Here is a 26,308-nt window from a genome sequence, read left to right on the forward strand (position 1 = left end):
CCTGATCATTCCTTATACCCATCTCTAGGCAAGAAAGATAAATTCACACTAGTCCCTGGATCTTCTCAGTTCTGCTTAAAGCCTTTTCTTATTCTTTAACATTTTGTGAGCAAGTGAACTTGCTCCATGCTGGACGTTCTCCAAGCAAGTTAGACTGAACTTTTCCCCCATTAAGTTACTAAGTACAATGAACAAACATGCAGCTTGATAATAAATACTTACTGCAGGATGAAAGACATTAATGGCCTGAACAGAGGCTTTGCCTTTTTGTTTATAACCAAACACCAAGTCAATCCAGTGGCAGATTGTCTGGGAAACATGATCAGACTCCAGAGCCTGACGATGGATCAAGATGAACAGACGAGGGTCATTACGAGCCCAAGGTGGAAGATTAACATGGTTAACTCTGTCACCATTTTGACGTACTCCAAAATCAAAACCTAGAAGCATGGGAGTAAATGTTCCAACATTTTAGTTTATAGGGAGTTCAAAGGAGGGTTTTTATGAAGGCTAACTATTAAGCACAGTTATTGCTAATCAGCAAAGCAGTACCCTTAACAAATCCCCTCACACACATTCAATCAGATAAATAGGAAACACTCCTTTGCAGCTTGGAAAGAGTTTAAGAAATTTCCCTTATGTCCTACATAACAGCTTTTGTAGCATAACCCATAAATTCATGCCAGATTTCTCCCACATATCTACTACTTAGCATATTCAATCATGGGATATAAGTGTTCTCAGTTTCAACCCAGACTCAACCCTCTGGCTGTTTTGGGTATATATTTTTGGTATCCTCATAGTATACCTTCTCTGTTAACTAGAAAGTCTGGAAGGTAGAAAAATTCTGGAATAAGTTCCTTTACATCAGTCATCGATTCATACGAAGAGAGGCGCCACGTTGTGTTGGTAGAGTGAAAAGTTCTGTCTGGGATGTCAAAACTTTGATCTGTAAGGAAATCCAAACCAAATTTGTAACATCAACGATGGACATAAAAACACCTGCACATCCACAACTTCAAGAAGTTTACTGCTCTGGAATTAGCTGAGAACATTTAGAATTTGTCTACCTTGATTACTAAGTGTAAAACAAGGACTGGAAGTCAAATATGGTATATGTTTAGAATAAAAAGCTGAGCTGAAGTATAAACAAATACGATATACAGCTCTATTCTCTAGCTTGATAATTTCAGAATAGGTCTATTGTGTAAGCACATCAGATTTAATTTTAGTGATCTCAGCTATTTGGAATTGATACTATGCTAAACAAGAGGTACATAAAGCTTTCCTGGGTTGCTGAGACAAGATTCAGCTGCGAAAGGCAAGTGAAAGCAAAAAGTAATCTTACCTTGATAAGCTAAAAACATCTTAGTAAAAGGCGGCAGCCTCACTAAGAAATGAAGCACAGTTCCACTGTTGGAATAATGAGATCCATAGTGATATGGTTGGACAGGGGGCATTGGATCATCCTCCCGTGCTCCTTTACGGTACTCTTCTTCTAAATACTAGAAAAGTAGTGGGGAAAAATATCACAAACCTCCTACTTAAACTTCAACACAGACAGCTTGCTTTTATCAAGTCTAATTGCTGAGATCAGTTAGTTAGTATTTCAACACTTCAGCTCCTCAAAAACCTGAGATATGCCCAACACCATCACTTTTTTTTAAAACGAAAACTTCCACCGTCAACACCTACTACAGTATACAACTTTCTGAAGTAACCATTCAGTTTTACCACCTACCATTCAAATAGGTATTCCAGCAATTGTTCTGAATGCCCATTCAAAGTCAGTCACTGTCTTCTAAAAAAAACCTAAATTTTATTTGCGGTTCAACTCCATTTTACAGGTATTTAACAGGACTCTTAACTTATAGAAAAAACAGGCAATTTGGCACTTTACAAAAGCCATGAAAATGCTGTGCTAACACTAGAAAAATAACGGACAATCCTATTCCCTGCATTCTAGTAACTAAAGTAAAATCTTGCCTACATTGTTTAGGAATAACACGAACTTTTAAAGGAACAATACATTTAGAAGTGCTTTAGAATCAAATAGACTGTGTCCAGAGACATGTGACCACTTTTACAATACAGCTAGGGATCAAAGTCTTGAGCTAGTTTAACTGACTTGCTGTCTGTTATTTATTACTTTTGCACTTTTTTTTCCCTTTTGTAACACTGCAGAGAAATTGTAGCGTCTTTTCAATATTGCAAATACTGTTTTTTTTCCATGTAAATAGTATCCTAGACCATTTCAACAGACATAAGTTTTAAGGTCCAGATACAAATGCTTTAGAGCCCCAGTAGTTTATTTCCTACACCCTTAAAAGGCAGCACAGCAAAAAACCCTGAAGAGCACAATAATCATAACAGTCCAAGTTAAAATAGTGGAGTACTTGAGGGAAAACAGTTTTTCAGTTATCTAACAAAAACATTAGCCACAAGTTTAATTGAAACCATGTCAGTGAAAAAGCCACAATACATTTTCCTGATCTTTAGAGATCTTTAAATGTATATGTTCAGGTGTAAGACCGTACTAATTTAACCTCCTAAGCAGTACCACATGGAAAGAATAAATTGATTTATGACATCAGGTACAGGAACAATCACAGGTTCCAAACAAAAAAAAATCTGAGGAAATATAACACACTGGAGATGACAATTCCATAAACAAAATACTGTGTGTCCTCTTATCATTACATATTTTTAAAAGCCTCCGTATTTATACATAGGAAAGACAAAAAGCAGGTATCTTAGTTACCTTGTAAGTATCTACGTAACGATCCTCTTTTTCTTTGGACTGCACAGCTATTGGTTTGACCAGATTTCTGTAACAGAAGTAGCATCCATATCTTGTCATTTTATAAATGATCTTTGATTCACACCATTTAATGCATCATTAGGAATATGGAAAAAATCACACAAAGGACAAGCAAAACAGCATTTTATAAGAGTTCAGAAAATAAAACGGACACTTCCAGTTAGTGCTATGAAGGCAAACTTCACAGGCTGCCCATAGCACACTAACAGGCTAGCAAGTGCACTCAAAGTACCTCTGTCAAATCAGAAGCATCATTTAAAAGCAAAGACTTTGTGCATTAATGTCAAAAGCAGCTTAACAGGAATTTATTATGGTGGGACAATTTATGTGGATCTATTTACAGTTAAGGCAATATTATTTTGTAATTGGCCAATTTTTTTTATGGTATTATTTTCTTCTGTTTGATTTTTTGCTATTTGGCCTGGTAGTCTTTAGTCATAAATTTAAACATGTGTCTTTTATTTAAAATCAATGAACTATCATTATCACTTCACAACAGTAGGTAAGTCCAATCTATGACATCCTGTGAATATATACTCACACCACTAGGTATTTTATTTAAACATCCTAGGTGAAGCAGCCACATACTGTAAAAAGCTCAAGTTATTATGGATGAGTCTTAGCCTTGAACAGTTGCATTCATGTATATGCAAGACTTAATACAATGAAGTTAAATAGCCACACTGAATAGTCAGTTTGAGTATTTGGAAATAACCAGTTCCAAACATTTCATATTACCTGTATACTGACGGATCATTTAGGTCCAGTGTTTCATTGGTGTAGTCGGAAAGTATAAAGGGAAATACTGGATATTGCATGAGATCATTGAAGGAACGGCCCGCATGTTTGTTTAAATGAGTCAGGTACTCAAAGTTCGTAATCTGTCCTGTGCACCACAGGTGGGTCAAAGCAGTAATGTTTCCATACTCCAAAAGATTAGGCAAATTGTTAGTTAAGATGTTGTGGTACACATCATCACGGACCTAAAAGAAAATACCAGAGATTTAATCATATAGTTTCAAAAGCTTCAAAAAACCAAAGCTTAGTAAGTTTCTCACAAATTCCCAGAGATCTATTGTAACAGAGTAATGTTTAGCATTACTAAGATTTCTTTAACATCTTAATACAAAGATGTGTTTTACACCATGATTTTGTCTGTCTGTCTAGAAGCATAGCTAAGCAGAGTTTTTTCCAAAGATATTAAGCAGAATTTATTATTAGTTCATGCAATGGATCTCCTTAAAAACTAATACATGAACATGTTATGAAGACAGCAAAATTCTTTGATATCTTATTATGCATTGGTGCCACGTTACCTTTGTATTATCAAAAGCCAAGAGTAAAGTTCTGCCATTTGTTAGAAATATTTCCACAGCGTTGTCTCTTAGCTGCCACCAGCGCTTATGAACTTCCTTAATTTCCTCATAGGTCCAAGAAAATGATGCTGGTTCAGTTTCTCCATGAAAACTCTGAGGAAGATGCAATTGAAAAGTTAACCTAAAAAGTAGGTTTTCCAAACAAGCAACTTTTCTTCAGTGAGATCAGTTTATAACCATAGAGCATATCATAAAGCAAACTTGGATAATTTCGCTGTGATGCTTTAAGACATTCTGGTGACTTTTTTCATAGATTTTTCCCATCCTCCCCTCTCCTCAAGGCAATCACTTATACTTCTCACAGCCACTTCAGTACCCTATCCAGCACTCCAGACCAAACATACTTTCACTAGCACCTAAACTAAAATATCGGACAGCCAGAGTGAGCAAAGCTTTGCCATGAATCCCAGTTCTGGCAGTTCTACAAAGAACAAAGCAGTGAAACAGCAAAACAGCTGGTAGCATCTTAAACCGGAGTTGTGTTTAGTGAATGCAAGGAGGAGCTCCCTGAAAATACTGTAGGACTTTCAGTAGCATAGCCCCTAGCTCAATAATTCTTAAATGCCTGTTGGACATACAAAGTTGAATTAGGTAATACATCAGAGCCTATGTATATCAGAAAGATAAAGTCAGCTTCTATTTCCTGCATAAAACATTTTCTTATATAGGATAAGGGGGAGGGGGGTCGAGATTAGAACATCCTATGTAATGAAAAATTTAGGTAACAGATACTGTATTCAGGTAACAGATGCTGTAAGAATACAGCACAATTCATACATTTGGTAGTCTCTATACATCACAGTGATCCAGCTTCCATTAAGTTATTTCAGGTGCAGGCTAGAGCAAGTTCTGTACATTTAGAGTAATGGACAGAAGTTGCAAAAGACTCCCAATCCACAATTCCCTCCCCAGCCCCAAGTTGCTGGATTTCTTCTTCCCTGTTTTCTGCTACTATCACTGACACCACAGCCAGGCACAACAGGAACACTGAACCCAAACTAATCAGTTTTGCTGGTCTTGTCCATAGACATCTAACTCTAGCACTCAGCAATCTCAGTGACAGTAGACAAAAGCTAGTCACTGTCACAGTTTGGAAAAGTTAAGTATGGACAGCGTGCTCTAATACTTACTGTATGTTCAATCGTGTCTGAAGCATTGTCCTCAACAAAATACATGCCACATTTCCCTGCAGGAAGAAATAGTTGCGAAAAGGTACCACAATATTACCATTTGTATACCGCACCTTAATTCATACAAACATTTAGCATCTAGGTGTTAAGAAAACTAAGAACAGTACCTAGACAAGACAGTACTTGGCTGACACAGAACTTATTTGACAATTTTGGCAAGTACCATGCAACTTCAAAACTAACTACAATCCAAACACTGCTCATGCAAATGCCAAAACTGATATATAAAATATATTATACATGACATGTCAATCAACAGTTTGGTTACTTAGCAGTAACATTCCTAATAACATATTCAAGAACAAAAATGTTCTTTAAAAATTCAGCCAAGTATACACACACAGCAGAAATCGTAGACAAGGATATTTATGAGAACCGGGAGTTCTACTTACCTAGCAACAGTTCACCAGCAGTCTCTCTAGAAGGTGCTACACTGATGCATCTTCGATTAACTCTGAAAGAATTCCAAGAGTAGTATTGCTTACTTTTGGCGCGTACCTAAAACTAACAGCCTCAAAGGCTGCAACTGAAGGACTATGACCCAAAAGGTTTAAATCCCAAGGAGGTAACGAAAACGGAACCTCAACTCTAGACTTGCACACAACTGTATCTGTATTTAATTTATTGCATTGTATGTTCTCCACAGTCATTTTAGGTAGGATTAGACCCTGTAATGGGCAGTAAATTAACACAACTATAGAGTTGTATAACAATCATAAAAACAAGGAAGATAAAAGAACGATTTGCTTTTGAACACTGAGGGAAAGAACTATGAGATCTAGTTGCACTGCCTGTCCTGGATATATAAGCAACAAATAAGTAAAGAAATCCCATCAGACTGTCCCACAGAATACCCTTATCCCTTTATAACACCAGATACTATATGCTTTTAGTGATTTTTGACATCATGGAGACTGTTTTAAGTGTCAGAAAACCTACATATTGGTAGCTCTGATCCCTTGTGCATGTAGCAAGAAAACACCTTCAATTCGACAATAGTCTCTCAACGAACATTAAGAGAATTGAGTAACGTGAGACAAAGCAAGGACTTATTTTGGGTAGGAAAAAGTGAAAAAGGGAGGTAAACCTTATCAAAAATTACCTTATATGTTCACTTGCAGCTTTGTCCTTAACAGTTGAAGAATGAGAAGAATATGTTTTGTCTTCAAATAGGTAAGATAAGGGAGGTTTTATCATGCCTATTAAAAAAACAACTAATAAGACACTGGTATTCATTATTATTCAGATCTACTCTCTTATAAGAGGTTATAATTACCTTCCTGCTTCTGTCTGTCTGGAAGAAGGTATTTATTTGGAATAGTTAAGTAGCACCTCTGCAAGCGGCGCCTCTCTCTGTTTGGGCCCTCTGTTGGATCCAGTTGCCAAGAAGTTGGGTAATAGACTGGGTCATACCAGAGTGCTCTGAAAAATCAAGATATAAAAAATCAAGATATATGTAGAGCCTAGCAGTAGAGGCAGTATATATTGTTATTCATTCAGTTTTTGTTTAAATGGCAGAGACAGAAGTTCCATGGTAGTAGCACTGGATAGTTTTTCGGCAACAAAATTAAGATGGAATATTTATTTTCATGTAGTTTATTTTCATGGGCTATGACACTGACTTGCTCATTATGAACTACTACTGTAAGACTACACTTACAGTTACTGATTCTCATGAAAATAGCAATATGATGCGTCCAATGCAATATTATTCTGAAAACTCAGCTATTAGAAGCTTCAGTTCATCAGTGGTAAAAGCACCGTTGTTTAATTTCTTGTCAAGAGTTAACATCTTGCTCTATGAAGATTCGAAAACACAGTAGCTAGATACTAGAGGGAATGATATGAAAAATATTTCGTTTCTTTCTCAGTGTAATGTAAAATATTAAAAACTTCATAATATTCTTCATTCTATTAAACACAACGAAAATGTGACTGACAAGAAAACAAAACTGTCTCAGTAACAAAAATACTACTTGGCTACCCACCCTAAAAAAAAAACGAAGAAAAATCAAGAGTATTTTACAGACCTTTAACGAGATGAATAAATTACAATGATTTACTTTTGCTAATGTCATCTACATACCAAGCACTTCTAAGTAGTATGAAGTGCACATCAGGCAGTAAGCGTTTCCCCCTCTCTCAGATGAGAAAACAACTTACCGATCATGTGTAAGCTGCTGAACAAGTTCCTGCCAATGTCTACTGGCACTGAGCTCTGCCTTATACATCCCCCTGATGTGCTGGATAACTTTCTTCCTTTCCATTCCTTGTGACAGAGAGACAGCTTGTGTGATGTCTCCAGCTATTTTGGAAATGTCTTTAGATTTTGTATCCAGACGTTGAAAGAGACTGAGGGAAAAGGAATCATGTTTTAAAATGTCAAATCAAACTGAGAAGGGAAGGCAAAACAGCAAGAAATCCATATAAAATGCAATCTGTTTGGCACTGGATATCTGTAGTTCTTGTTACAGCAGCTACAGAGCAACACCGCCTATATTCATATTTTAATGAGACATTAATACCTTCCGCTTCTTAGCCTTAACAAAAAGAAGATGATTGCAACCAAAGACAAGAAAAAACAATCAGAAGATCAATTTATACGCATTAATATTGTGTGCTTTCATTACAGTAAAACTCTTTAGAACAGTAATTTACTACTGCTCATATTTCTTAAGCTATTTAACATAGTGAAGTCTTGTTGCTTATCTGGACAGACTTGACTAAGTTGACCTTTACAGACAGCTACAGTTGCCTTCATTTAAAGCACACTGTGTGTGCATCTCAGCTGACTTTATGGTATGGCCTGGAATGTACCTGGAAAGAACCTCTTAGTCTACTACAAGCTATTTCAATTTGTGTTACATCAAGCACCAGCCTGCAGAGCTCATAAAAGTAATTCACAGATACTTGCTGAATATTATATTGTATTCACTGAAGATGAGGGTTAGTTGCAAGGAAGTTATGTTTAAAATATCACAGCAAGAGGCAAGCTGATTGGACACACACAATGGCTGTAGAACTGGGGGGTGAAATTCCAATTATGCAAAAAAGTACGTACTCTCAAAATTATACAACCTACCCAAATGCATATACCCACAATCAAGCTGTTTATATAATAGTAATATAGCTGAAAGCTCCTATCCACGTTAATTTCAAAAATCCCACACATTTAATAATTACAGAGGTAACGGCAATGGTGTTGCCGAGCAGACAGCATTCTAAGGAAGCTCTTGCAGCCCCTTCAAGAAACCACTTACTTCTGTCGATTATTAGCCATTGTTTTCTCCCAGGCAGCTTTGTTCACACCTTCTTCCATCTCATACTTCTTCTGATCCTGAACAGAAGTTTTATGTTATTTCTCCAAGCTCAGAAAAGGAAGCAGATGCTAAAGTATATGCCCCAAAAAAAGGGAAGACTGGTAGAAAAATCACTGTCCTGATATCTTCCCACCATTTAAAACCAAGTCTTCACTTGAGCTGTCATTTTAATATAAAACTACATCTAAATTTATTTTTTGCAGAAAACCAGAAAAATTCATTTTTCTCCAGGCAAGGAAGTACTAGTAACTTATTGTGAGCTCTCACTTTTGCTTTAAGTAATATGCTTAACCAAGTATCATTAAAATGAGCTTGCTGTGAAGTGTGAGCATGTTACAGAAATATTCATAACTCAGACAATGTCAACAAACATAAGCCATGCTCAAAGCAAACAAAACCACTGTCTTCATTAAAACTCCATCCTCATATATTAAATAGATAGTTGTCTTAAGTATAACTAGTTTTTGAAGTAAAGTTTTTTATTCACAAACCTCTTTCAAAGCTTTTAGTAGATCTGGTTTGGGTCGTGTGCTCAGAGGAATGCATTTATAGCCACAACATTTTAAAGTATTCACAAAGTCTCCTGCTGCTAGTTGTTGTTCTTTGGTCATTTCATCATTGTGATTGTGCATTAACTCACATAAATATAGCACTAATTTAGGTCCATGCTAAAAGACAAAAAGAAAGAAGGGAGGGCGAGAGCAGAGGTATGGTCATTCTTAATTGTAAAATACAACACTGAACCTTTTTCTGCCTCCAACTATATTCCCTCTTCTGGTAAGCCTGGACAGGTTTCTGCTACGTTTTCCTGTAATTTAAAGCTTTGATGTCCAAAGACAAACTGTTATAGAACTGGAAAGAACATGCTGAATTTAATCCTCCACGTTAGTTTCCCCCCAGCATCTTGTGACTTTTTAAATGGCTTACATGAGAGGTAAGTTGCTTTTTCAAATACTCTTGCAATCTCATCTATGCTTCAGGAAATATGTGCCAGTGGCTCCTAATTTTACCTTGTTTGATTAGCCAAATTAGAACAGACAAATAATGAAGTTAAGCAGACTGAGGCAATAAACATACTCCACAAGACAAACCAGAAGCCACTGTTAGCATATGAACTACTACTGGTCAAAGTGTTTATTTAATTCAATAATGTTCATATGATAATAAGCAAGCATCATAGGTTCATTCAATAAGTACTTTCTCTCCTTAGCATATAGAGACTCAAACTGTGGCACATCTTTATTTCATTTATCCCATGCTTGCAGCTCCTAAAGATCTCAAACAAACACTCCCATCCAATTACAACTCCTAAAAAATGCTTTCTCTCAAACTTGCAGTACACACACAACCTGTTAGGGGGCATAATCAAAAATGTTTTTTCCTGATAAACCCAGAAATGCAGGGAGAAGCTGTTACAATAACACAGAGTACATAATTCCACTTTAAGAGTAAAGGCTAAAGAAAAATAGTGCTTTGCTTAAAGAACAGCAGTGCTTTGATTGATGACTGACGACCTCTTAAACTATAGTGGCAATCAGTTCTTACAAGTTTCAGAAAGTCTACAGTTAGAGTTCCAAGGCAAGGATAATCCCTCATGATCCTACTTTTTCAAGGCACATCAACTTCAAGCATCTTCAGTCAAATCCTTCATGTTAAAACTAGTATCATCTTTTGTTTTGGCATTGCACAGATGTGATGTTTGATGCGCTACACAGTTAACATAGCCCATAATCAGAAATAACCCCCCTTTGCCTCTTACGAAGCTATCTACCCTCAGGACAATATAGTAATTGCAGAGATGCATGCAAGCATTTTATATGATGTGACTGTCATTATGCCATGTGTCACTAAAATAGCAGTGAACAACTTCAGCCACACGGTTCTAGATAACTGTACAATTTAAACCAGAAATGCGAACCCAAGCTCCACAGGCTTTTCTCAAACACTCTTGAGCTTACTTGCAAAGTTGGGCTAAGACAGTCACGCATAATCTCTTGATGGTTCACTTCATGGAGCAACTCCAAAGCCTGCTTTCTTTCTTGTAGTGGTCTTGCTGGAGACAAGATGTGCACAAGAAGCCTCCCAAGTTGTGTACGGAAAGTGTCCTTACATGACAAGAGGATTCTCTTCCACTGCTGCTTGGGTGCGTTCATTCTGCTGGTACCCTAAGTAAACGGACATTATTATTTTATTTATTTATTTTTTTTAAGTCTTCTCAATAGGGCTTCCTTTTACCAGATTTCTTTACATTGCAAAACAAACTTACTGTTAAAAGCAATGTAAAAGCAATAAATGACTTCTCCACCAAAAACGGTGTTTAAACTTATTTTACTGAATTCTTATTTATTAACAAGCACTCTACTAAAAATAAAAGGATTTCCTTTTCTAGTAAGGTAATTATTTTCCCTTGATCTGCCAATATCAGCAATGCAGCTCCTAGCTAAACTGGATGCTCAGTTAGAAAGACTATACAACAATCTAGAAGATTAACATCATAACAGAAGGTTTAAAAATCAAAGGGGTTTTGTTTAATACACAGCTCTCATGTTAATCACTAGTTTCAGAATAATGGATTACTTCATACAAGGTTAGAAACTGGGCATTTGATTGAGGAGCTGGAGCTCAAAGCAATCAGTAGTCTTTGAAAAATTCTACAAGTAAGACATGATGGGAAGACCCCACAAACTTGATTTTCCAGAATTAGGGAGAAAATTAGCTTGAGCTACTTTTTATAAAGATGACTTCAGAGAAACAAAGATGCAAGAAGCAACAAGTTAGTTTTTCCAATATAGTCATTTCAAATTACTCAAGTGAAAACTAGTCATCTTGGAAACACTGACAGGCTAACAACTGTATGATAGAAAAGAAACTCTGACCTTTGGCAATAATTAAAAAGGTTTGCCACCCTAGTTACATCACCAGTATTATTTACATTTATATTATATATAAATCACTCAAATTCTCCTTTTTATGCATCATCTGTGGATACATAGCAGACCTCCTTTTATAGCGTCCAGAAACGTACCTCAAGATTTAAGGGGAAAAACAAAGTTGTTGGCTACACAGAAATCTATTCAACCTTTGCATACTCATTCAAGAATCAGAATTTTGCCTAGTGTTATGGTTAAATCAGGACAGATGCATTTATTATTTCACAACTTCAGAGTAACTGGGAAGCTGAACAGTTTTTAACAATGCGTCAACTGAACTGAGAGAGGCAGCAAGCTTTTATGCCTAAAGCTTTCTGTCCATAAAAGTTCCTACTAAATGAACCTTATGAAATATGCTCTAATGGGGAAAACATCTAATTAGTAACTTACAAGGGATAGTTTGATTCCTTCCACCAACATTTTGAACATGTCTTTCAGAAAAGGATTTGTTCTGTTAGGCAGTTCTTGCTGGTTTTCTTCCTCAGGAACTTCCAGCTGAGATGCTGAAAGTCTGCTTTGACTTGTGGTTTCTGTTACACCCAGTACATCAAGGCACTCTTCAGTAGACGCTTAAATTTTAAAAGGCACAAATAGGTCAGTACCATCTCAACCAAGCTAATCCCATGTTCCTTCAAGTGGCATTAAATCAAATATTGTCTTTACCCCATTGTTTTAAGTATCAACCTGTACTCTTTATTTCAATTCCCTTAGGTACCAGTTCATTCGGTATTTACAGTTAATCATGGAGCAGTTCAACTCTTTGTCCCACTTGCTAAACTCTTGCTTCTGTGGAATTTTAACTAACCCTCGAAGTCATCATGTCTTGCTAACAAATTTAGCCGTTTCATAGAAACATGCAAACTGATGAATTTTAAAAGAGAAACCAAGAGCTCCCTTTGTCAGACTTAGGTCTTCAGGTCGTAATTCAGGCAGCTTAGATGAACTGATGTAGAACTACAATAGCTAGTTCAGTTCATTCAGATACTCAGATTTGATTGTCAGTTATGTAATACTGACAGAAATTACTGAGAGTTTGATGTTTTTATAGTTAACTCCATTAAGCCAATATCAACAGCATTACATTCTTTAACACAAACTCTCCAAAAGCAAGTATTGATTTTTCACACGGCACTGCACTGGCAAAACAGAAATGCACAAAAAATCGTACCTAAATAAATGAGTCTGTTAACAGCTAGGACAGTTAGCCTCTGTAATCTTTGTACAAATTCAGTCTCGGTGGCTTGGATAGGATGCTCTTGACTCATTCTTCGTTGCATCATCATGTTGAACTCCTCACTTGCTACTGAACGCATTTTCATCAGCAGAGCATCAGACTGAGCGAGTGAAAATTTTCTGGAACCTTGAAGCAGAGAAACATTAATAGCATCCTACTAAAACACAGGATTCATCATTCAATTACTGCTTTTATCCAAAGATTTTGCATTATTTCAGTAAATCAAGCATTTGAAATATGCTAATATTAAAGGGAAAAAGTGTCATTTGAGTGTTTGCCACTTTCTTTTAATACGTTTTATATTTAAAACCATACAAAATTCAAGAAACGGCACCATAAAATGAGTTAGTCTCAAGATCAGGTTTATTGTGCAACTTATGTATTCTTGTGCAAAGTAAAAAGTCACTCATTCCATTTTCACTGTGCAATTATGATTAAGGATTGCAATAGTTTTTAATATGGTATTACTCACTTTTAATATCAGAAGCTAACTACCAACACAACTGAGGAGTCACTATATTAACAGCATATAAACAAATGCATTTTGTACCACACAAGAACTATTTCTATCTTACCAGAATACTACTTGGAAAAACAATTCTTGAAATGAACTGCTGAGCATTGATGGTACTTGATTCTTTTAGAAATAACTACAACCACACACATACCCTTGGTGCCTTACTAGATTCACTCACAAATATTTTCACTGTATTTACTGGACTGATGGAGAGGAGTCTCATAGGCTGACCATATTACGAAAAAGGTTTCCATAGAAAATATGGAATAAAAGATTTTTTTTTAAACAACTGAAATACATCAGTTTTTTAAATTGTATCTTCTACAAGTCTTAAACACAGCTTCATTTAAATGCAACATACAAATTAAAGTTCCAGCCAGAAGACTCCAAAAGCTTTAAAAAATGATTCACAAACCATCCAATACAGAGACAGTATTATTGTTAAACATAGAACTGTACAAATATTTTACGAAAATTTCCATGGTAGAATCCAGCTCCCTCACATTCCCAACTGAATTTGCACTGCCAGATGTTACTTCAGGATAATCACTAATTAAAAGCTGTGCAACAGTGCAATCCCCACATTGTAGCTGCATTCAAGTTAGAAGCACTTTTTTTTGGTATTTCATTACTACTGTGAAGTTAGGTACTATGAATTACCTTAAAAATGTTTTTACTACGCAACTTTTCAATTGATATTCTCTTCCAAAGGCGGCAGTACCTGCCTTTAGAGACTAATGAGAAAGTGAACTGAAGTTTCAACTTCATACTCCCATTCTCCCCTTGTAATACAAAACCAAGTTTAAAATGGGTATGTTACACTGTTCTAAAGTATGTATTAATATATAAAGCCAATAAATCATTATGTATTTTAGAGCAGTGTAATCTATACCCATTTTGAACTTGTGTTTTCATAGAAAAAGCAAAACAACAGGTCTCATTTGTAGTATCACTAAAATTAGAGATCAAAAGTAGATATTTCATTAGTAACACAGAGACAAGAGTACAAGTATATTACACTTTTGCTCCTCACCAGCAATGCCTTTACGCTTTTGAAACATTGCACGATGTGGTGCAGATAGGGATAGGACTGATCCAGCTTGCTCCTGAGCATCTTGGTTTGCTGTAGTTTTTATTAATTCAATAGCTGCTTGAAGAACTCTTAACTGCAGAGCAACTGCCATATCTACAGAAAGAGGCATATAAAGACCAAATGACATGATTTGCTTACAAGTCTTCAAGAATTTTTTCCAGATGTTTGTTAGAAGTAAAAGAAAACAATAAAGTGTCAGAGGTAAAATTCTTGATTCCAAGAAGTCACGTTGAAAGTCATCTTATCGTTATACAACTGCATGATACTGAAGTGAGTTCTCACAGAGAAGCCATAGAATTTAATTACTAAAAAATAAGCTCAATGAAACTTTACAGAAGGTTTCTATTTAAACATCCCGACTGAATTTTATGGTCATTGTTCATTCATATCAGCAGTACACAATTCTTTACCACAAGGCAGGCTTCCGAGGAAGAGTAGTACTTTGAGAACCACTTAAAAGAAGAAAGATTCATCACCAAAAAATGTCCCTTCACCCTCAACTGGAATAGTAAAAGATCAGTGGGGAATGGATGTACTTCTCCAGTCCTGTGACCCCCAAAAATAAGCAAATAACTTACTTTGCATTCTTCTATTTTTACTGTTTTGAAGATGACCCAGCAGCACAATGAGGTCTTCAATAACACGAAAATATTGCGAACCCGAGGAGCTGCAGGCATGAATTGCAACTGCTACCAGCAACTGTTGTATGTCGCATGCAAGCAACTTGTAGTCATTCAGGGGAATGCTGCAAAGTTGTAATCAGAAACATGACAATTCTAGTAGATATAACCTGTAAGACGACCCATTACTATTGCTCTTGCTTCTTCTGCCAGCCATACCTGCTATATTGTATTTCATATGAAATTATTACTTCTGAAGGTATTACTGCTATAGGCCATAAAATTGTAGTCTAAGACTTTTTTCAGCCTTAACTTTTGCAAATTGAATGCCTGGAAAATCTTTGAGATAGTGTAACATTAGGATTGTAGAGAAGTTTTACTGGAAAAGTAATTTTTTTTTTAAATGAGATTTGTAAGTTAAAGAACAGTTCTGAATCCTAAATTTCTCAAAAGGGTGTCTCAAGAAATTCAGTTCAATCTCCTTCTGTAACCATGCTGAATTAAAACTATTGGATGATACAGGAAATCTGGTTACTTCTTCAGCATATGAACTAATGAAATAAAGGCGCAAAAACCCCACCTCTCCTTCCTTTACTGTATAAAATTTCTTCAGTAAGTACAGAATATTTATAATTAAATCATTTGAGCTACTCAGAATCTCAAATATTGAAAACAGGCAGCACAGGAGGGACGCTTCTGCAGTTCTGACATTGTCAATAGATACGGTAGAATGCTACCATCTCCTGGGCCTTTATCTTACTTTTGGGAGAGTTGTATTAGGACAAACATCTGAAGTGCACACAGTATGACAAACTTGCATTTTGAAATGTCTTTTCACCTGAAAATTTACAGTAATCAAAGGATACTTTACAACCAGTGTATTCTATTGTTTAAACTAAGTATCTAAACACTAACTTTCATTTGGAGGTATAGTTAAAAGCTGAAGACTTCAAAAGCAGTTTATTTTGTACATGTTCACTACGCATTTTAAAAAATTAAATAAGGATACTATATACTTCAGTTTTTGCTGCTCTAAAGGTTGTGTCTGGGTTATTTCATAGCAACAGATAAAGTACTCACTTTGTTTCCAGTCCATTAAGAGCAGCCAGTGTATTACACAACACATACAGCAAACCATTATCAAGCAGCAGGTCTGCAACTTTTGAGCAGGAATTTATAATTTGCAGCAGGAGACAGAAGCAGTTATGCAGCAGAACATTATCGTACAAAGAGTTCTCTATTAGACCCAGGACAGGAATGACACACCATTTTTGAAAAAGTCCAACATTCTTGACGTCTTCCAGATCAAATCTGTTGAAATAAATACAAGTCAGTCTAACATCTTTACATAGCAACCTAGTATATGCAGCTATTATAATTAATAATATATTATTAATGCTGGAATACCAGTCTACACTAGCACTTTGGCAAAGATGTAAATATCAATTTCTTACATTTCATTGCAGTACCATGGAAAACAAGAGCAAAATAAAACACTTCGTAAGGAAACAGTATCTAAAAGCATATGTAGTACTTCACCTTACTACAAATGATCTTTTATGATGAAATTTAACAGGAACATTTTTGGAGTGAAGACCATGCCAACAGGCAGAAGCCATTTGGTTACAAATCCCGCAAAGAAGGCAACTGGAAAGGAGCTTTTTTGAAGATTTATGCACTGCTTGCTGACTGTACTTGGATGCATGTCCTCCCTGTACAATCATTAAGTAGTCAAACTAATTCTAAAATATATAAATTGCTTAGAAAGTCTGCTTGAAGGTACTCTGTTCCTGCCAATATGGGGTAGCTCATCAGTTCAAGTAAATAGCACTACTATCACATTAGCCCTAAAGAAAAACAGGGATTTACAACCAGCACCAATCCAAGGAAACAACCAGCATCAAGCTTTTTCCTTAATCACTTACTAAAGTCCAGTAGCAGCAGCCTAGTGATCACTGTTTAAAATTCCCAAGGATAGAAATCAGAGTTTCACATAGGATCAGAGAAGAATAGGATGAGTTAAACTGACTACAGTAAATTCAAAGTGCAAAGGCCTTCGAGGTCCTCTGAAGTGCTGAAGGTTTAGAACATCCCAGTTGACAGCACCCATGAGATGAAGTTGTTTATCAACAGCTTTAAGTGGTTTAATGCACTTGAAAAATGTTAAAGCAGCAGCAAAACATGTAAAATATTTCAAGAACTTAGCTTTATGGAAGGAAGAAAATAGTACTTAGGAAGCTATTACATCTTTGCCTTCAGCAAGAAACTGCACTACTTTTAGTTCAAACGTTAAGTTACAGGATACAAAAGCAAAGCATTACTTACTCTTCATCCAAGCCAACGGAGCGGCCAAAGAGCATTTCCAAAAAGCACTCTACAACTTCCTGAGTCCCCTGGTGAAGGTAGAGCTGGTTAGCAAGCAAGGAGAAGCCACGATTCTTTAGGAATTTCTCCTTCTGCTCCCTCCTTGCTCTGTTGAAATATGCATCCAACAACTAAAAATAAATACATAATTACAATATAAGATGTAAATATTTAACAACTTGCCTAAAGTTAGTTCTTGCCTACAATTTAAACAGTTTGAAATCAATTATTTTTAAAATTCCAGATTAAAAACTAATTGTTTTTACATTGCAACTCTGGTCTAAACTGCCTTGCTACACTTATCACAGCTGAATTTATTTATTTTTTAAACTCCAAAGACTATTCTAGGTTCCTAGTCAAGTTCAAGGGAGATAAAGTCACACGTATAACAGGCACAGAACCACAGAATGGTTTAGGTTGAAGCAACATTAAAGATCTAGTTCAACCCCCCCACGCACTGCCCCTACCATAGGCAGGGACACCTCCCACTACACCAGGTTGCTCAAAGCTTCTTCCAGCCTGACTTTGAACATTTCCACAGTTTCTCCGGGCTACCTGTTCTAGTCTCTCACCACCCTTATCATAAAAAGATTTATTCCTCTATATCTAGTCTAAATCTACAGATACATTCAAACTTTGTGTATTAAGCCTTCCATCCTAGTGTGTAAGCTCTCTGGCTTAGATCACAAACTATATTTATCTGTTGAAAGATTCTTTTGGCTTGGTGGTGTTTTGTTTTAAACCATGGGGGTGGAAACAGATCTTAAAATTCAGAAGTCCACAAAAATGAAGAAATTGTTAGTATTTTTTATTTTGCTTTCGTGTTTCTGACAAAATAAGCTAGCAACTAGCTGACTTCTTAGTAGAACACATTTTATATTGGCCTACTTTAATGACGCCTTGCTGTATGAGAGGAGATGGGTGGTTCACAAGAACTACGAGATAATCAGGTTGGATAAGTTTGTCCATCACATCTTCCAGCATGACATCTGGTAATATTAGGAGAACTCCACGCAAGAGGTCATATAATCCACAACAGACAAGAACAATACAGTCTTCTGTACATCTGAACACAAAGAAATGCATTTTACCTCAGTTTGTCTACAACAGGAAACCTTAAGAAACGCATAACTGTTGGTTACTATTCGGGTGGACAGAGTGGGGGGATTTGGCAAATGTTTAACCAATAGTTCTATTGCCACTCTTTACTAATATCTACTTTTGACAAATAACAAGAGTGTAATGTGACCAGAATGGCTACATAGGTTTTTGGGGAGCTACCATAATGAGTTCACACTTCTACTGTAGGTAGTATAAAAATCCCCAATGTTAAGAGTTTTCTATGTAAATGTCAAATTTGAAACAGTATAATTCTGTAGACTACTAAGAGCTTAATGAATTGGTTTATTACAGCCACTAAAAACATTCCCTTAATTTTTCAGACTTATTTATGTAGGATAGTAATCAAGAACATTGTGAAATTAAAGACTTCCCTGATATACTGAGCTACTGTTGATTTATTTTCATCTTCTTACCTCTCATCAGAGCTTTCATATGTTTTTCGGGTATTCTCATTAGATGAGGAAAAAGCAAGACTCTCCCATTCTTCAGGAAGTACATTCTTGTCAGCAAAGCTTGGCCAGCGAGCAATGGCTGATGACCCTCCATGAACAGAAAATGCTAAGCCCAACCCTGCAAAATTACTCTGACTCTTCTGAAGTGAAGTCAGTCCTCTCAGATGATCTGGACGACGCAGCAATGGCTCAGCTGCAGCACCACCTTCATTACATTTCAGGTCCACATCTGCTTCTTTACTCTCAAATACATTTTCAGATAACTCCTCTTCTTTTGGAATGTCTTCAAATGTTTCAGCAGATGTTAACTCTGAGTCACAAACTGTTTTTGCAGACTCACAACTGCTAAGGAAGTCTTCTTGTACTCTTTTTATGTTTTCAGAATGTCTTACAAAACCAGTTTTACCCTGAAGATCAATGTAGTCATGCTTGCCAATATTCTGCAGGTCATCAATGCTCCTTCCCAATCTTTCAATTAGTCTTTTTTGATGTACTTGAGGTGACGAAGTAGGAGATGCTGGTAAGCTTTTGCATAGCCTTTTAGGTACTTGATAACTTATCTCCTCCTGTACAGTAGCTTTGGAAATGTTTCCTAGAGAAATAAGGGTATCTTTAGCTTTGTTTATTGCACTTAAAACAGGCTTTTCCCTCACTGTTACATTTCACGTGCAAATACAGCAATGTCCAAACTAGTCTTATGCAGCAAAATTGATTTAAAAACCGGCATAGCTCAGATTTGGCCAAGTGATCAAGTAGAGATACTAAGCTATTATGCACCCAAAAACTTGGCAAGTCATGGATACATCTGAAAGATGCATGAACTGCAAAATAGTTTTTGCATGTAAGCGAAAGTTCCCCAGATTTACATTCTGATCCTCTCAACCAACCCTCAGTAGGAATTTATTCGGAATCACAGAACCACTGAGGGTGGAAAGCACCTCTGGAAACTGCTAGTCCAACCTCTTCTGTTCGAAGCAAATTCAAAGCATAGGTTGCTCTTCTCTCTTTTGTAAGAGGCCCAATCTACCAACATGTTTCAGTGGATACTAGCAAACTGCTCACCTACTAGTTTTAACCTTTTTGCACTAAGGCATTACGTGTACTTCTGATCTGTAATGAATTACTGAATGTTTTATTTAGCATAGTAGTCTGCTTCTAAGGGCACATTTTAGCCTGAAGCAGTCCTACTTCCCTAGCACATTACAGATGTCACCCATAACATTTTCAAGAGGGAAAGCAGTAAGTATGCCAGCCTGGTAGAGGATGGCTGCTGGTAGTTTAGGAAAAGGAGACTGAGTAGAAAATATTTTGAAAACTATGCACTAGTTAGTACTAGGGCAATAGTTTAGACTAGTACTGATGCAATGACAATGCATCAGAACATTTTTGTGAATCATATATAACAGAACATATGAGTACATATACACATGCATACACAAATACACTCAGCTAGACTGAGCTGCCCTGTACATAACAGAAAGGATCCACATAGCTGCAGTCTTATAGCCAAGCTTACACACATTTGCAGATACTGTATACAACTGCAAACGCACAAGTAAGTATAAAATTGTCTAACAAGAATGCCATTTGAAATATTTTATCTAAACTTAAAATAAATTCATAATCACAACAAACACCTACTTTCACAAAAATTTATGATGAGCATTCCTCTGGCACACATGAATAGTCTTCATTCAAGTATGACAGTTTGGTACTATTGATATGAAAAAGTACTGTTTAGAAGAATAAGATTTCGTATATCATCTAAATATGGGAGAATGACCAACTCTATACACAACTCTGTGGTCTGCTCTTCATATCACTGCCTTCAGTAAAAGATTTAAACTAAGTTTTTGAACACTGAGTTGAAATACTATTTGATTTCCTAAGCAAAGCACCAACAAGATGCCAATTGTACAAGTATTAAGTTGGTTTATACTGAGTATAGCTAACTCATACACAATCTGAAATATACTGCAGTTAAATCCAAGATCAGAGTCATCTTCCATTCCTGTTTTGTATATACTGACAAACTTGCTTAGACCATGCATTTTTATTTGGAAGATATTTCTTATTGTTGAAGAGTTTAAAGGCTTAAGCGTAAGTTACATGTTTTATCTTTCATTTCACAGGTGGTTTGTCAATTGTACATGCAAATCTGTGTGAAGTGTGATTAAGAAATTATCCACTAAGGCTGAAAATACCACACTGGGACAACAACCTAACTGACAAGTTACCAGTGTAAACTAGTAAACTTACACTACTTCAACATCTATAGTAGATTTTCTACAGTAGATTTCCACTACTTCAACATCTGTAGTAAAGGAAATCAAAACTGATTAAAGCAGCAATTTTCACAGCCCTTGACTGGCTTAGCATGCTATATAATGAGACTGTTTCAATAAAGCTATTCACTCTTAATTTATATAAAGCATGTAAAGAACAAGTTATACCTTGGTTCTCATCTTCTCTCACATAGGGACAGTATATATACCTGCAGTATAACTAAATGCCAATATTTTAATACTAAATTTAGATGAGATTAAAAATTATGCACAATTAAAGCACCAGCCTAATACTTTCCACACAGTCAAGATAGATGCCTATAGCTTACTATTTTAACTATTGCCTAGTTAAGGCATTCTCATATTTATCTAGCAAGCCTGTATAACAAAAGAATTTGTTTAGCTGTCCCACTTCACTGCCTGAGCTATCAGCATAGCAATTTTTCTCTACCTGAGAAAAAAGAGCAGTTGAGGCAGCCTGTTGCATTCAATTCAATTCTTACTATGCTGTTCAGACACCAGCCTCTGAGGGGTGATGGTGGCAGTAGGGTCTTAGTAAGAAAAATGCGGGAAAGTAACACTTTAAAACACTCTACAAACAACTGTCAACGTCCTTATGTGTTATTCCAGCACTGATTTACCTTCCAGTGGTAAAGCTGCAAAACCAGTTGGAGTTGTAACCACAAACGCTGAACTGTCTACCGACTTCCCACCACTGCTGGAATTTCTCAGGTACATAAGGGATTCAACTTTCTCCTGAAAAATTTGGCCATCTAGAATGAAAAGGGGAGTAGTTACATAAAAGCTTAGTAAGTTCACATTCTAGATATACTAAAATTCATATTCAGGTTACATTTAAGTTGATCACTACAGGCTAGTGACAAATGCTTGACTCACTAGCATCTGAGGAAAAAATTTGAGAACAACTTTTGTTGTTTATTTTAGTAATGTATCTTCAAATTTTACTTCGGAACACTGAAAATATTAAGCTGTTCTAGAGTAATTATCTTTAAAGATGGTCCTTACATGCATACAGCTAGTAATAAAAAACATGGACTTTTTGCCATGTCAAGACAGATGACTGCTCAGGTTCATCTAATAAAGCTCTAAGTATTAAAAAAACAGATTCTACTTTTACTCAATTTACATCTATTTATTTTACAGGATAGATAAGAAATACAACCATACTGTCTTTGGACAGACACTAGTTACTAAAACTGGATGTACACAGGCACCTGCATCAGAAGAAAAATTTTGTAACTGGTCAAATTTTCAATCTTTGCATAGTTTACAGCTGAAGTCATACAATGCTAATGTTAATCTTGTTATTATGTTGCTAAATGCCAAAACATTTAACAAGCAGCAATGATTACATAGAAGTGGCAGGAAAACACTTCTTAGTTGTAATTTACATCTGGAAACAGTTTGGTTGCAGTTTTCATTGACTTAAGTTTATAATTTACATGGAAAATTCTACAAACATTATAGGACTCTTGTGGTATGATGCTATGTTCTGTTCATCTCCCTAGATGAACCTTCTGTAAAAAGTTTTATTTACATTGGAATTCCTGATAGATTCTCAGAAACAACCAGTTAGTTGTTTTTTTTTTTTAATGAGATAGCCTTTCATAACAAATTTGCATTGTAGGCCTACTGACAGCTGCTTCAGATCAGCTTCATCTGAGTTCTAGTTTTAAGTGTTTACATGCAGCAGCAATAATTGAAATCCTGTGAGGTACACTAATAAATGGAATTGGGCAACCTTCATTATTTTTTAAACCTGTAGTGCAGAATTACTTTTACTTAACTTGGTATCTGTAATATAAAAGCAAATACACACTATGAAACACTCCAGCTAAACTTTTTCACTAGAACCCCAATTACCTAAATAATGATGTTGTCTTTCTTGGAAAGAGATGCTCAACATGAATGCATCACTGGTGTGTTATAGTCCTCTGAGCCCAAGCTTCTGATGCTGCAAAAGCATATATATCTAGGACTTATCAAATTTGCATGCATTCATAGGTATCATGTCTCTACAGGCAACTGTTATGTATTACATCTAGCAGCATCAAACTTTCAAGAAAGTTAAAGACAAACACCAGGGCCATTATCTGTAGCTCTAGACAAAAGAAAGCTCTCCTAGCAAACCAAGCAAAGTCTAACTAGAATGTCTTTCAATACAGTGAAATACTTTAAGTCAGTAATTTTGTAAATAAAGTTACAATATAGCAACCAAAAAAAGATATTTAGAGGGCAGTAGTCTATAACAGTGATACATATATTTATACACACACACACCTCAGTAGAATTTTATCTTAATTTCCATTTCTAGTTAAACGCAATATCTACCTATGTGCAGTGAAAAGTAGAAGTTGGTAGGATTGTGACAAACATATGTATTAGTCGGAGGGTGAACGGCTAAGAGGAAATTGAAGACCAGTGTCAGCAATTCCAGGTCTGGGGGAGATCCAAGCACTTCTTCAATTATTTTCACAAATGACCTACAAACCTCCCGAGGCAGGGATGCAAGGTGCCCTTCTTTATGCTCCTAGAAAGAAAGAGCAGTACAACTAAGTTATTTGCATTCTTAATTTGAGAGTTTAACTATCATGCTATACCAAGAGAACAAACAGGTATGAAGGCAGTTAGAGACACACTTTTATTTCAGATCTAATTGCCTTCAGATTGAGGAAAAAAAATCTTAACTCATTAAAAAGTCTGCAGAGATTTCAGTAAGATTTTGGTCATCACTAACTAGGGACATGCTTCTGAAAATACAGTAAGACAGTTCGTGTCACGTTTACTTTGTGTGATTTCCAAGAAGGTTATTACTAAAGCATAAAGGTACTAGTTTCTAAGGACAGAGAGGCAGGTGGTAACATTCTCGTATGACCCAGATATATTTATCAGTAATGAGGACTTGATTATAATGATAAAACTAGTGAGATGCATCTTAGGTCTGCACAAAAGGTTCACAATTCGTTTCAGCTCCTCCTCATGCATGGATTTTACAAGTAAGCTAATGTCTAGGCTTTTGACTAGTAGCATATGGCTAAAACCACTTGTTCCTTCTGTCCATCAGTAAAAACAGCATCATGCTCTCATTAGGGAACCGTATCAGTTTACAGCAACAGTGCCTGTTGTAGAGGATGAAAGCGGTCTGGAAGCACCGAGGACAGTCTACTGCGTTAATTTTTTCCTATAACATGAAGTTCCATATTTTTTCATTAAGTAAAACTGAGTACTTGCCAAGCACAAAATAGGATTTCAAACTGGAATTACCTGCAGAACCTGGCAAGTTAACAGGAAGTGATGTACCACTTGAGCTTTCAACAGCTGTTTAATGTTAAACATCTGTTGGTGGTGGTTAGCTCTGATAAGGATTTCTAGAGCTGCTAACAGAGTTTCCCAAACACCTTGCTGAAAAACAAACAGAACAGGAACATAGCTTAAAATCTATTGCTGAATCTATCCTGAGAATAAAAACAACTAACAGATAAGGAACATAGTCAAATTAACTTAGTTTTGCAGCTGTGAAAAAGATTAAATGATTGCAAACAGTCAGGTCAGAAGCAGAAACCATCAGAAAAGTTATGCTCATTACAAATTAAGAGTTTGCAATTAATCACATTCTAGTGATTAAAGCTACAAAAAAACATACGTCTTAAAATAAAGGATACACAAAATGTGTTTTAGGTAACATCAGATGGTTATTTTCAAGTTCGTTTGTTTTTTTAATTCCAGGGGGAAGCAGAAGGTTTTCCTCAGTCATACCAAGTTTCTCTTGGAAACTTGTTGGAATGGATGAAAAACAATCCATTCAACTAACAAGTAATTTACATACACTATGTCTGTAGATTTTAATACACTAAGGCAGCCTGCAACATTGATACTGGGTTGATACTGGGAGCTAGAAGTTACTACCAGCTATTTAAAGAAAAATAAGGACCATTAATTTTTAGATGTCAGTAATTACTAAAGTTTCCTAACCGGAGAGATTCATTTCAGAGGTCATAACACTTGTTAAATTTGGCTTTCAGACTTAATCTTTCCAAAAAGAAAGTAGTTACCTTTGCTTTAGACCATATCTTCCAGTCAAGCAGTAGCTTTTCTAACAATTGAACATCTTGGATAACTGCTGTAGAACCTGTGTCAAGCATGAATTGCCCATTCTCATTTATATACAGAATCTCACCACTGCAGCATCCTTCAAGGAGAGTCTTAAAGAAGCAGAGAAGGGAATTTAGAATAACCACAAAACAGAACAGTTGTCCTATCAGATTTATCAAAAACCTTTAAGGACGTATCAACCTTGTGGCAGGGAAGGCACAAATCTACCTGGCCAACTTGCAAAATTTGAGTTTAGTAACCTCACTGGATGCATTTTAGATTCTCATAACACTAGTACACAATTTTTGAAAAAAATCAGGTGTTTTGAGTACAAAATAGACATTTTTGAAGGACACTTTTGATCGCCTTGATCAGGACTTTTCAAGCGAAGCTTCATGACTTGAAAATTACAGTCACACCTAAGCTCTTAAATTGCAGTAAGCTCAGCCTGTATTTTATTCAAAGAATTTTGTCCTCCAAGAGACACCAGTCTGAGACTGACTGTTCTTCTCCCCATATATACATCAAAATACTTCTACCAGGTGTTCTCATGATCACTGTACAACTAGATTTCTCATTAAAAGCAAACTTCTCAAAGAGTTATTGCCAAGATGCTTCAGATAACCAGCAGTTCATTTATTTAAAGATGCACTAGCACACTTCTTGCCACTTATCCATCTTACAGCATGATGGTACAAATAGAACAAGGTTCATTCACTGCACAGAACTTTCTCTACCTGGCAACTATATCTAAAAACAAAAATAGAATCCAACTTGCTGTTAATTGCTTAGGAGTTAAACCTTACTTGAAAGTCTTTGCCCTCAGAGCATTTTTCCCATCCCCTTTGAAATCAGGATCTTTCAACGCTTC

General features: G+C 36.1%; 1 protein-coding gene across 1 annotated transcript in view; it reads right to left on the reverse strand.

The window, feature by feature from the left end:
- LYST (lysosomal trafficking regulator) overlaps positions 1 to 26,308 on the reverse strand; it is an 84,840-nt gene that overhangs the window by 15,350 nt on the left and 43,182 nt on the right. The window contains exons 18-43 of the mRNA XM_050709708.1: positions 25,398 to 25,547; positions 24,610 to 24,747; positions 23,677 to 23,875; positions 21,966 to 22,097; positions 19,001 to 19,631; positions 18,354 to 18,531; positions 17,427 to 17,596; positions 16,182 to 16,412; positions 15,060 to 15,226; positions 14,422 to 14,574; positions 12,806 to 12,997; positions 12,028 to 12,206; positions 10,666 to 10,872; positions 9,199 to 9,375; positions 8,648 to 8,724; positions 7,551 to 7,739; positions 6,664 to 6,809; positions 6,490 to 6,586; positions 5,780 to 5,841; positions 5,328 to 5,383; positions 4,138 to 4,290; positions 3,560 to 3,804; positions 2,762 to 2,828; positions 1,349 to 1,505; positions 809 to 949; positions 223 to 440 (exon numbers count right to left, since the gene is read on the reverse strand). Coding sequence (XP_050565665.1) covers positions 223 to 440; positions 809 to 949; positions 1,349 to 1,505; positions 2,762 to 2,828; positions 3,560 to 3,804; positions 4,138 to 4,290; positions 5,328 to 5,383; positions 5,780 to 5,841; positions 6,490 to 6,586; positions 6,664 to 6,809; positions 7,551 to 7,739; positions 8,648 to 8,724; positions 9,199 to 9,375; positions 10,666 to 10,872; positions 12,028 to 12,206; positions 12,806 to 12,997; positions 14,422 to 14,574; positions 15,060 to 15,226; positions 16,182 to 16,412; positions 17,427 to 17,596; positions 18,354 to 18,531; positions 19,001 to 19,631; positions 21,966 to 22,097; positions 23,677 to 23,875; positions 24,610 to 24,747; positions 25,398 to 25,547 — 4,512 coding nt within the window. The remainder of the gene's footprint in view (positions 1 to 222; positions 441 to 808; positions 950 to 1,348; positions 1,506 to 2,761; positions 2,829 to 3,559; positions 3,805 to 4,137; positions 4,291 to 5,327; positions 5,384 to 5,779; positions 5,842 to 6,489; positions 6,587 to 6,663; positions 6,810 to 7,550; positions 7,740 to 8,647; positions 8,725 to 9,198; positions 9,376 to 10,665; positions 10,873 to 12,027; positions 12,207 to 12,805; positions 12,998 to 14,421; positions 14,575 to 15,059; positions 15,227 to 16,181; positions 16,413 to 17,426; positions 17,597 to 18,353; positions 18,532 to 19,000; positions 19,632 to 21,965; positions 22,098 to 23,676; positions 23,876 to 24,609; positions 24,748 to 25,397; positions 25,548 to 26,308) is intronic.

Source organism: Cygnus atratus, chromosome 3, assembly GCF_013377495.2.
Source record: "Cygnus atratus isolate AKBS03 ecotype Queensland, Australia chromosome 3, CAtr_DNAZoo_HiC_assembly, whole genome shotgun sequence".
Classification (NCBI taxonomy): domain Eukaryota; kingdom Metazoa; phylum Chordata; class Aves; order Anseriformes; family Anatidae; genus Cygnus; species Cygnus atratus.